General features: G+C 37.2%; 2 protein-coding genes across 2 annotated transcripts; one reads left to right on the forward strand and one right to left on the reverse strand.

The window, feature by feature from the left end:
- The first annotated feature begins 5,358 nt into the window (after window positions 1-5,358).
- Window positions 5,359-7,305, forward strand: LOC112083030. Its single transcript, XM_024150752.1, has 2 exons — window positions 5,359-6,580; window positions 6,710-7,305. The coding sequence occupies exons 1-2, from the start codon at window positions 5,359-5,361 to the stop codon at window positions 7,303-7,305; spliced, it is 1,818 nt and encodes a 605-aa protein (XP_024006520.1).
- Window positions 7,306-9,185: 1,880 nt separating this feature from the next.
- On the reverse strand, window positions 9,186-12,503 carry LOC18010637. The gene is made up of 5 exons (XM_006393484.1): window positions 11,664-12,503; window positions 10,859-11,356; window positions 10,186-10,604; window positions 10,028-10,109; window positions 9,186-9,902 (listed from the first exon to the last, which is right to left on the reverse strand). The coding sequence occupies exons 1-5, from the start codon at window positions 12,501-12,503 to the stop codon at window positions 9,186-9,188; spliced, it is 2,556 nt and encodes an 851-aa protein (XP_006393546.1).
- Window positions 12,504-12,870: the final 367 nt, after the last annotated feature.

Below are 12,870 nucleotides of genomic sequence, written 5' to 3' on the forward strand. Positions count from 1 at the left end.
TTGCACTTGCATCTCAATTGCACACGCTTCTTTGACATCGTGACTCGCGGATTAGATTTTGAGTTTTTAATTGGTAATATTGGTAACCATCTGTTAGTTTTGTGACAATTTTAGTATAATATATCGTTTTGTTAATATCACTTTTTTTTTGTATTCGATATAGATGTAATGGGAACCATGTTGAAGATGGGTGATCTCTGTGAGATCAACAGCGATGCTTATGAGAACAATGCAACATATGTTCGATTTGAACTTCTTGATGCAGGGTAAGATCTATGAGTTTATATCCATATGTCGTTTGTTTATGCAAAAAAAAAAAAAAAACAATGTATCGTTTTGGTTTTATGCCATCTAAATTGGAAGAACCTTTTTGTTATATTTTAATCAATTAGGAGAGATTGTGTATTGCCATGTATCGCCCGTGGGAATGTGGCTAAGAATCTGCATAGTGTTTATCAGCGTAATCAAAGTGAATCAGTGGTGTTTGTGCTGATGTTTTAGAAGATGACTAATGGTCAAGGTAGGTTTTTATTCCTCTTCTTTAGTATTTTAGAATAGCTAATCTTGCATTCTTCTAATTCTGATTCATAAAATTAATGATAGGTGTTGATAAGAATTCGGTTGTCCTATGCTCTTACCCTCCTTGCTCTGATTTCCTGTGTAATCTTGTTGATGACGAGATTGACGATTTCAGGGCTAAGTAAGTATTAAATTTATTTTTTTCTTTATTGACATATTTTGTTAGTTGATTTTTAGATATATTGATCTAACATATCGATTTCTTTTTTTTTTTTTGTAGGCGATACCGCCTTAACTAATGTACCATTGATGGAATGTCAATTCCTTATCTTTCTTTTTAACGTTTGTAAAACTATTATATTATGATACTTATTAAATGATATCGGTTGTTGTTTAATCTACTATTTCGGTTTGACTCTATGTATACTGCATTATGTCTTATTTATATTATGAATATTATGAATGATTATGTCTTATTTATATTATGAATGTTATGAATGATATCGTTACATTGTCTTTAGTGTTTAGAATAAATTTGTATATCAATGGTTTTGAAGTGTTTTGTCTTTTTTGGTGATGTATGGTGATTTGAAAAGTTGATTTGTAAACTATAGTCTACTCAAAGGGCTAAGTATTCATTGCGTTTTTGAAAAAATATCTGACAATTTCTGATAGATTTGAATAGATGGATATCTATAGTTTTTGATATATGTATATCTATAATATTTTGTAGATGTATATCTCCAATATACAACAAACTTAACATTTTTGATTATATATATAATATTAGTGCCTAAACCGCATGTAAACGATAAACGATTGTGTCTTAATCAATTGGAGTGTAAATAAAATAAAGGAATAGATAATCAGGCATATATCATTATTCTTAATAATGTTTTGTCAAAAAATACCGCGTGTTGGATTATTAAAAAGTATGTCAATAACATATATAATAACTGATTTGATTCTAAATCTGTTTGATATAAACGATTTATTATGTTACATTTAAATTATATATCATCTGAGCCCAAATTTTGTATACATCTTATGGGCCAAAAAATTCCGTGTTGTAACCAAATTTGGACTCTTCCTTTAACAAATAAATTGTGATGGTCTTGAATGATTAAGAGGTTAGCCTTATAATTTATGAATATCTCGGTTATTGCCCTGATCTATTAAATTTATTAATAATTAATAATGTTTTCAATATCAATCATATTGTTAATGTGTTATCTTAATATTTTCTAAATTTATTATGTATAATAATTCTTTCATCTAATTAAAGGGTTTTAAAATTCAAAATAATGAGAAAAAAGTCAAATAGAATTGTCAAACAAAATAAATGAAAACATCAGATGAAATAGGTAGATTCAATGGCTAGGGAAAATAGGTGAGTGATCAAAAAAGTAGTCATCTTCAATGTTGTTAAAATCATCTGTGTAGTCAAGCCTGCTAGAACAAGATAAATAATGAGTCGAATATTCAACAATTTTGTTTAGTAAATCTACAAGATGATATCGGTGAACAATGCTTACATAAAATGACAATTTTCGACTTTAGGAATTGGTGGATCGAACAATATTTCAGAGAATTCTCGACCAGAACAAACACATATTTCATCTGTACAATATATAAAATTATATTAGCTACAATTGATATAAATATAAATTGATATATGGTTGGTCGATAGAATGAGAAATAACCTCCATATCGACACATCTCCCAAAATCTCAATACACAGAAAACGATTTTGCGACGAGGAGTATTTTTCCATAAGGACTCAAAATGTTCAGCATCTCTTCCCCACGCTATGCAATTGATGTCGACACCCCTAAAAATCAGAATTAATATATCATTTTTCCTTAACATCGAGAATATGATAGTAAAGATTTATATATGTATTAGTCTTTGTATCAATGGATTCTTACTCGAAATCTCTAATTGTAAATTTTAGAACACTTGAGTTGATTCTCTGATTTCCGATCCAAAATTGGTCTTGACGTTCCAATTGACAAACTTTAATAATACCTCCGATCAAATCAACTAGCATAAAGCAATATATTCATATAATTAAGTAGAGTATTAATTAATCTAATTGAGTATAATAAAATACTAAGAAAACATACCAACGTCTATGTTTTCCATCAGAGATTCGTCAAGGATACTTCTAAAATTAGCAAATGAATACAACTGGTCATTTGATTTAGGTGATGTCTTCTCAACATGAGTATCCTCATCGATACAGATATGGAGACCATTGACTGTAATCCTCGAAGTTCCCATGTGTGGAGTAATTTTGAAGTTACCAATGAAGTACCAATCTTTATCACACATCATGCCTTCATAATGGTCTACTAAACGATTCGGAATCGATGCACGTATTCGATCACCCTAGATTTTTAGTTAAAAAATAATGATGGTATTGATAATATATTAAGATTCAGACAGTATGTTATTTTTGAAGTTATACTTACATGTTCGTCTGCGAATATAAACGATCGCTGAATACCGTGAACACCTAGGCTTTCCTCGACACTCTTGATAACTTGAACACAGATAGAAGATCGATCAGATGCTATATCTAAATCAGAAATCATCGTGCAAGGAGACATTTCTTCAAAAATAGATGCAGTTATTCTTAACAATGAATATAATCTGATTACGATTAACAAATGGGTACTACTTAAAATTGAAAGACACCGTTACGACAACCAATAATAGTGTTTGCAATGTTTTGAGAAATAACGGTCATATTTACCACCGCTAATTTACTTGAATATATATGTCATGTTTTGTTATAATTATAATCTAATAATTATGAAAATCAATAATAGAAAGAACCTCATCAGAATCATTACTAGGTGATAAAATGACATATAATTGTGAAGATTATTAATATTTATTTTATTATGATAATAATTGTGATACTAGCTTTTTTAGAGGCTTAGACATAAAATTTTTTTTTCTGAAGGAATATTTATTAGATTTTATTTTGTTTATTATATAAAGTACAATTTTTACTATATTTGATTAATATTACTGGTATAATTTTATTCAGATTTAACCCATATTTCAAAGTCAAACACAAAACTAACCTCTTTTTTTTCTCTCTCCAACTTTTGCCATTTTCTCACAATTTTATCCTTCCCACTTAAACTATTAACGAAAATGCCATTATACATCTAATAAATCGATTTTTCTTTAATTGGCTAAAGTCTTCTTGAACCTTCTAAAGACTTTTTAATTACGAGAATGCCATCGTCTTCAATACCTTCAACCACCATGAACAACCATGAAAATGGGATAAATGCTTATCAACCTGTTTTAAAGCTGTAATAAAACAAATATCTAAGCTCATTCACTCATAACCTTGCTCATTCTTTCATAATTTCTTCTCCAAAACATCTGGGCATAGTTGCATTGCTTCGCGCCATCCTTTTGCGGTGAATTCTGGTTTACTCGACACCTGGGTTCTTTAATTTCATTGAAATCCTAAGTTCTGGGTAGATAAGAGAAACTTAGGGGACATCAATTTTGTCAAAGGTAATCCTCGCACTTCAATTTCTCCACATTTCAGTTTTTATATCGCGAAAGTAAACTTCTCGTGAACTATAGTGAAGTCTATGAGTCAACATAAGGTTATTTTTGCAATTGACTTTTAAAAAGTAGACTTCTTTAAACCTCACGAGAAGTCTACTCGATATCCTTTGAAAACAAAAAAATCATAGTAGACTTCATCTGACCGTATTTTGACTTCTTAATGTAGACTTCTAACTGAAGTCTACTGTTTACGTCTGCACACGAAGTCTACATTTAGGTTACTTTTGTAGTTTGACCAAAAACGTATAGGTCATTTTTGTGTTTGACTTATGTTTTTCAAAAATTAAAAAATTAAAAAATTTTGAAAAGCTTCAGTAGACTTCACAAAGAAGTCTACAAACAGTAGACTTCTCTGTGAAGTCTACTTATTGTGTTCGGTCAAACTTAGAAGGAATATTTTTTGAGTAGACTTCATTGTGAAGTCTACTAAAAAAATTCAATTGCAAAAATAACCTATTTTGTTCCGTAGACTTCTATTTATAAAGTAGACTTCAAACGTAGACTGCCGGAGAAGTCTACTCTTACATGAAGTCTACAATAGAAGTCTACTGTGTTAGTCAACGCGGTGGTCAAATGCAAAAGTAACATTTTTTGCCTGAAGTCTACAACTGAAGTCTACTGAAGGAAAAGTCAACGGAATGGTCAATTGCAAAAATAACCTTTTTTTAGTAGACTTCAGTTGTAGACTTCTCAATGAAAAAGTAGACTTCTCCTCCAGTCTACATTCGAAGTCTAAATAAGAAGTCTACTTTCCTATGTTTTTTTTAAAACGCGTTTTAAGCAAATGTATAAAATATTTTTCAAACCTTTTGGTTCAGAATTGCCTCTTATTAGGTGATTGAGCTACCCATTGAATTTTATCTCATTTCATTGGATATTCATGGTGGAATCAGAAGTTTCAATTTTTAAGATACTTAGCTTATAAAAGTAGACTTCGTATTGAAGTCTACGTTTTTAGTCTGCACTAGAAGTCTACGTTTAGACGTTTTTGTAAAAACGCCATTTAAGCAAATCTACGAAAAAAATTTCAATTTTTTTTGTTTACAATTGTTTATTAATAAGTGATTGAACTACCTAGGGTTTATTATTCCGTTTCATTGAATATTTCTTGTTGAATCAGAATTTTTGATTTTTAAGGTACTCAGCTTATCAAAGTAGACTTCATCGCGAAGTCTACTTTGATACAAAAAGTCTCTATGCAGTGTTTGCTAATACGGTTTATATGGTTATTTTCAGAGGATGGCTCAAATTCCAGTTGTGTACGGTGAGTGGAAGTTTACGGAGAATTCATGGCATTTTGTTGTTGACAATGGCAAAGGTGGGAGAATGTGGTTTTTGAACGATGGTTGCACCTTTGGGCAGCTTACTGAAATGGCGCGAGATGATTATAACTTGGGCAAGAGGACTGAGATCATCGAGTTAACCTACGCACTACCAGTCTCAATGCTGCAAAATATGGCTCCAGATACACCTCCAATGCATGTCACCAATGATAGACAAGTTTCAAGCTTGATTGCGTTAAGCAGAGTACATTTGTTACGCCTTTGTGTGTCCTGTCGAGTGGAGATGGATACTGAGGACAACCAGGAACGATCAGATGAAGATTTTGGTGAAGATGTTGAGGAAAATTCAGAACATTTAACCGATGATGAGGCAGACAGTTCTGATGTGAACGACGATGGAGAAGATGTCGACGATGCAGCTTACTCTGACGGAGAAGATTACAGTGTCTACGGAAAAGTGAAAGATGAAGATGATGAAGAAGATGAAGTCTGTATTGAAAAGGTCAGAACCCGATATGGTGAAACAGGGAGCACACCCATGTCATGGTCTGATAATATATATGTTGGGGCAAGTTTTCCTACAAAAGAGAAGCTGTTATCAGAGGTTAGACTGACTGCCATAATGTTAAAATTTGCTTTTAAAACACAGAAGTCTACCAAGAACCTGTTTGTGGCTAAATGTCGAGTGGAAGGATGTGCATGGATGGTTAGAGCGAGCGTGAAGAATGAGGCATCCACTTTTTGGATGACAAAATATGTGAAAGACCACACATGTTCAATAGCCCATCGAATGGCTCACCGTGGGAAGTCTACTCCTAAGTATATTGGCCAGATTTTTATAAGCTATTTCGGCATAATTGATAGACTTACACCAGAACATGTCAGAGTTTCAATAAAGCATATGTTTAGCATCAGGATGGATTACACTACCTCTTACAGATCTTTGATATATGCCCAACAATTGGTCAGAGGAACAGCTGAAGATGGATATGCGAGTCTACCAGCTTACCTACATTCAGTGAACAAAGCCAATCCGGGAACTGTATCAGCTCTTCATGTAGATTCGAATAACAAATTCAAATATCTATTTCTCGCATTTGGAGCATCGATTGCTGGTTTTCAGTACATGAGAAGAGTTATTGTGGTTGATGGCTGTCATCTAACAGGGAAATACGAGGGTACTTTGTTGGTTGCCACCGCACAAGATGGAAACTTTCAGATTTTTCCTTTGGCCTTTGGAATTGTTGATGGTGAAGATGATGCTTCATGGGAATGGTTTTTTTCTAAACTGCGTGAATGTGTCTCAGATGGTTATCCTTTGGTGATAGTTTCTGACAGACATATTTCTATTAAGAAAGCTTGTGAAACTATTTTCCCATGGGCAAAACGAGGGATCTGCTACTACCATCTACAACATAACATAGTAACAAAGTTTAGGGGGAAGCAGCTGTTGTACTTGGTTAAACGTGTGGCTTATGCTTACAACCTCTATGACTACAACCGGTACATGGCGGAGCTGAGACAGATCAAGCCTGACCTTGCTGACTATTTGGAAGAAGCCGATGTCTCTCTTTGGTCCCGAGTTCATTTTGTTGGAGACAGATACAGTATTAAGACTAGCAATATTGCAGAGTCTATAAATGCTGCACTTAGGAAGGCCCGTGGCTATCCCATTTCATTCCTCTTGGATTTCATCCGAGAGAAGCTCGGTCGGTGGTTTTTAAAACGCAGAGAGGATGCTTTGAGTCTCACAACACATAATACTCGGGGAGTGGAGTATTTGCTGGCGATTCGTGGACATTATGCAGATGCAATGGAGGTGGACCGAATTGACACTTGGAGATACTATGTGAAAGGAGGAACCAGGAATTGTATTGTTGATTTGGAACATGGAAATGTGTGAATGTGGTGTGTTTTACATCGAGAAGATCCCATGTTCACATGCTATTGCAGCTGCCTTAGCCGGTGGGATATCTGTGGATTCTCTTGTATGTCCGACTTACTCAAAAAACTACTTGTTTGCAGCATACTCTGCCAACATATATCCCCAAATTTCAGAGGTCCAAGGAGGCCCAACTTCAATATGTCTGCCACCAGACATTCGCTGTGCACCAGGCAGACGGAAGAAGTCTCGGTGGCAATCATGGCTAGAAATTGCTAGGAGGAAAAGCAAGAAGCCAAGGAAGCTGCACAAAGTATACAGCTGCTCCCAATGCAAGCAACCTGGTCATACCCTACCGAATTGTGTAAGTTGAGCTAAACTCGAATAACTATGTTGCAATTTTTATTTAATATACTTAGCCGTCGAAGATTCACCAGGAAAATAACAAGACGGCTCCGGAATAGGAAGACAAAGCATCTATTGTTCTCAAAGAAGTCATCTATTGGTGAAGTCTACTTTCGAAGTCTACTATGTGTGTGATATTTTGGTACAACGGTTATGTTTGAAACGACTTCATATATGTAACTGTTCTAACGACTTTAACGGTGCGTATAACCGTTGTACCTGTTTGTGTTCTGTATTTCTGCTTATAAATTCTCGGGTTTAGACGAATTATAGGCTCATTCCAGACCCATTTGAAGATGTCGAACCCCTTAAACTTTAACTCTCTCCCTTCCGACATTCTGTGGGATATCCTCTTAAAAATCACTTCTCGTTCCTACGGTGGGCTCTGTAGAGCAAAGGTCTCCTCCAAACATCTAAATGAGATTTCTAATGAAGAGGGTTTTTTAAGAGCCGTTGATCTAATAACTTTGACGATTCCATGGGTCTGGGATCAACATGGGAGGGTTGACGCTTTCTTTCGGCCCTGTTTGGAGTGTGGAAATCCTACAGCGCAATACCTACGAGCCGTTTCTCTAATCTTCTATGAAGATAGCATCCAAGAAGGATTTAACTTAATAAAGGTGTCATCAAATGGAGGATGTCTCATGGCAACATACTCCATGGTTATGTTTGCTTTAACCATGGATGGTAGCCATGATGTATTTAACCACATTCGTGGTATAGTTCCGGCAGAGGCAACGAAGATGCGGAAGACTATGCAGCACATAAACAGGTGTCCAACCACATATAAGAAGCCTGACGCGTTTCACGAACCGGTCTTCCATGTTTTTGATAAGGCACAATCAAGGAATTGTGCTTGTATGAATCTGCCAAACCAGCACTGGATGGATGATGAACGCCTCGTGGACTCATATGGTGACAAACTCTGCAGTCCTTGCTTCTGGAAGTTGGAATGTGCCTTCTTCTGGAAAACAATTCCTGGATTTGTAAATGAATGGCCGCAGTGAAATTAGTTGACTCCATGTTTTATGTTTTTTGGGTTTACTTATATGTTTACATGACTATGGTAGACTTCGTTTGTAGACTTCGTCTGTAGACTTATAATTCTTATTTTAATAAAACTTTTTCCTTGTACACTTTTTTCCGTCTACACTTTCTGGTATACTCGAAAATTACAGAACTTAATCAGTTGTAAGGGTGAAATCGAAAATTAGAAATACTAACATGTTAATATACTTAGTAGACTTCAGTACGGATACAATTACAACTTAGTAGACTTCAGTCAAAGACTTCAGTCGTAGACTTCAGTTTGAGTACAATATCCTAAACGAAAATACAACATATTTGGTAAGTTAATTATGAGATAGGTGGCCAAAAAACTTCCACACCTATCATCTACCAATTGCTAAAATGACCTCCAATCACATTGAAGGTCATTTATGCAAGTAGCCCAAAAGATGCCATAAAAATCAAAGTTAGTTTTAAGAACGGAAACACTAAGCTTGCCTATCATAAACATCCAGCCCGGTTGCATCTAGCTTATCATGGCCCTTACATCCTGTTTCGTCATAGATCTCTGCAGCCATTTTCTCCCTGATTTTTCGCATGTTTTTATCGCAGAGTTCCGGAGGAAATGGCAAATCCAATGCATGACACTCGATGTACTTCAGGCAGTACACTCCGCAATCACCACTCTGAATGTTTTGAGGTATCTCCGTACCTGGTACTCGCGAATGGGTGAACGGCGTGTAGGGGAATCTCCACTTGTCATCGTCAGGTGCACATGTCTGAAGCAGGTAGGGTATCATAACCGCAAGAGGCTCCACAGCTTCAGCAATTTGTTCGTCAGATGCATGTCTGGTTCGCGCATGGCTATCCCAAACCGTGATATGCTTGGTCACAAATGAGACCCATATTGCTACACAATGGTCCTCCCTAATGTGCAACATGGAGTACAACGAGTCCACATCATATGCCCACGTCTTCTTAGTCTGGCAGTAGATAGGTAATTCGCCAGTGTAGTACGAATATGCTCCAGGCGGCAGAAGTTTGCCAGCCCCATCTGCATTCGGCTCGGATTTTTTGAAGTCTTCGTAGTCATGCCTCCAAACAGTAGCAAACATGGAGTTCAGGAAGCAAATCCGGTCGGATACAAACCACTCCGGATGCTTGGATAATCGCAGCTTGAGTAGGTTGATGTAAGCTTCCATGTGCTGCACATTGGGGAAAATAAGAAATGAGTGAAGTCTGCAAACGAAGTCTATTATAGAAGTCTACGGAAGAAGTCTACGGAAGAAGTCTAACCACGAAGTCTACTATGAGAAAGAAAAACACTAACCGTATCAGCTAGCCATTTCGTCGGTGTCCGGAGAGTGTAATACCAATCGATCGAAGAGTTTCTTGGGCGTTTTGGCCAGGCACTGTACAAGTGAAAGAGTTAGAAAGGAAATAATACTATGAGGAAGTCTACTTACATACATATAGAAGTCTACTTACGGGTTTGATTTGATAAAGTTCATTAGAGTGGTATGCTTCGCCCTGACACCGGTTTGATCAAAAGGATCATATCCACGGGCACGGCCGGAGTGAGATGCCGACGATGGAATGATGGCCTTTGCGGTGCTGTTTCCTAAGAAGGGACTCTTCTGTGTCGCAGCCAGCTGGCGGTGTCGGGCACTCGTTGCTCGGGCAACTAGCTGAGCCGCTTCTCTGGCTTTGGCATTTTTGTCAAGTGCAACCGCGTCGAAGTCTACATCACACGTCTTCGGGTCAATTTCACAAATACTAGGCTCTGGGGCCTCTTCTTCATTCACGGCAGCCTTCTTTCCTTTTGCATCCCCGGGGGCGTTAACACTCTCACACGCACCAACGTTGACATTAGCTTTCATCGGAGCATCATCTTTCTCTGAATTACTCTGCAGTTTATTGTCAGAAAAATGCATGAATATACAAATGAGTACACCAATGCTATAATTTAGTAACATGTTTTATCATAGTCTGAAAATTGTAAGCAACAAGTTTTGAAAACATAAGTAAAAAATCTCACATGGTACATAACAGTAGTAAGCATGTTCGAATTCAAATGACATTAGTATTAAGTGTTCCTAACTTTGTGTGATCTTGTTCGCATGTAATGTTTTCGTATAGGCGGAGGGTTTTTGGAACTAACCCCTTCATGCTTCTTGGATCCAGTGCCCTGCTGCTGGATTGGCTCTTCCTCAGTGTGTTTCGCCGACCCCGTAGTCAACTCTTCTACCGCACGCTCTACAGATTCAACCTTCTCGGTGAGAAGTTTGATCTGCTTTTCACAGCTATCAAGACCATTCAGCATCTTGGTTGAAAAGCTTTCGAAGCATTGGTCGAAGTGCGCTTTCATAGTAGCGACAACTCCGACCCCTTCATCACCAACGAATGATGCGGCAGATGCAGAGGCTGTGCGGGATCTCTTGCGACTTGATTCATCTGAGGGAAGGCTCCTCTTTCCGGCTTCTGACTTGATGATGTGTGCACCCAAAACACCTTCCAAAGGCCAATGGTTTTTTGAGAACCTGAAATTGGGGTCATGGATTGCATTGACAATCTTGACAATAGCTGGATCCTGTTCGTCATCATCCCACACGGGAAACATATCCGCCAAGTCCTTAGCCACGCAGCACTGTATGCGAGCCTGGAAAAACACAATTAATAAATGGATTTAGGGCCATATGAAGCCACGGAAAACTACGTATGAAGTCTACTCCTGAAGTCTAACAATGAAGTCTACTCCTGAAGTCTAACACAGAAGTCTACACCTGAATGTCAAACACAATTAATTATACATATAGAAGTCTACACATGAAGTCTACTTCTGAAGTCTACACCTGAATGTCAAACACTATTAATTATACATATAGAAGTCTACACATGAAGTCTACTTCTGAAGTCTACATTGGAAACTCATTACTACATAGAAGTCTACTACACTAATACAGTACCTGTTTTAGCATGTTGGCTTTGACGTTCTTTCGTCCTCTGGATCCTTTGTAAGCCAGCAAAGGAGGTTCTTCAGTAACATTTGGCAATGGTTCGCCAAATTCAGCAGCAAAATCCGGTAGAGCATAGTACACCCACACTTGAAGAGCTTGCACAAATCTTTCTATATGAATGTTTTTGCTGAGATCTTTCTCCTTAACAGAATTAATCAAATGCTGAAAAGCAATTCTTCCCCATGGAAACTCCTTAAAACCTTCGAGATCCATCACTAGTCTGGCATGGTTGACATTTGTGGATGAGCCGGGTCTCGTTGCCACTATGAAACCAGCGTAGATCCCAAGATAACCCAACCGCAGCCTATCATCACGAGACCATGATGAGCAGTTGGAACAGGCTTCGATAATTTCGGTAGTGCTTGGGCCCGACTTGGCATCGACCCCCATTAACTCCCAAAATGCACGCGTGTCATCTTCAAGCGCAAGATCAGTTAAAGCCAAGTCATCCACGTACCCGCAGTTGAGTCCGGTGATCTCCTCAAACTCATGCAATGAAAACCGAATTGGAGTGGTACCAATGAGGCTCCATATCTTGTACCTCTGCTTGCAAACTATCTGAAAGGTCAGCATGTGGTGCACCAGCCTAGAAGCCCAACCAAAATCCAACTCGTGGAACTTTAAAAAGACACCCAACGGTGACTCGTAAATCTCTTCCCATTCATCCTCCTCTAGAGCTGACTTTAGTGCAGGGACCAGCCTATAATCATCAGCGTAATAGCCGATGCTTTTATCCGGGACTGGCTCAAACCCTTTGGTGTAAAGTCTTCTGGGGAATTCAGAGGCCATTATCTAACAAAGATTCCTGCATCAACGGTAACAAAGCTCTAATGAGAAAAACTAGTAACGGTTTGAAACTAAACCCGAATGAAGTCTACATTTTCAAAATGAAGTCTACTTTATCAAAATGAAGTCTACTTTCCCAAAATGAAGTCTACTTTCCCAAAATGAAGTCTACTTTCCCAAAATGAAGTCTACTTTCCCAATATGTGAAGTCTACTTTCAGTAAAAGAAGTCTACTTTCACAAAAAGAAGTCTACATTTTCAAAATGAAGTCTACTTTATCAAAATAAAGTCTACTTTCCCAAAATGAAGTCTACTTTCCCAAAATGAAGTCTACTTTCCCAATATGTGAAGTCTACTTTCAGTAAAAGAA

Source organism: Eutrema salsugineum, unplaced genomic scaffold, assembly GCF_000478725.1.
Source record: "Eutrema salsugineum unplaced genomic scaffold, Eutsalg1_0 scaffold_7, whole genome shotgun sequence".
Classification (NCBI taxonomy): Eukaryota; Viridiplantae; Streptophyta; class Magnoliopsida; order Brassicales; family Brassicaceae; genus Eutrema; species Eutrema salsugineum.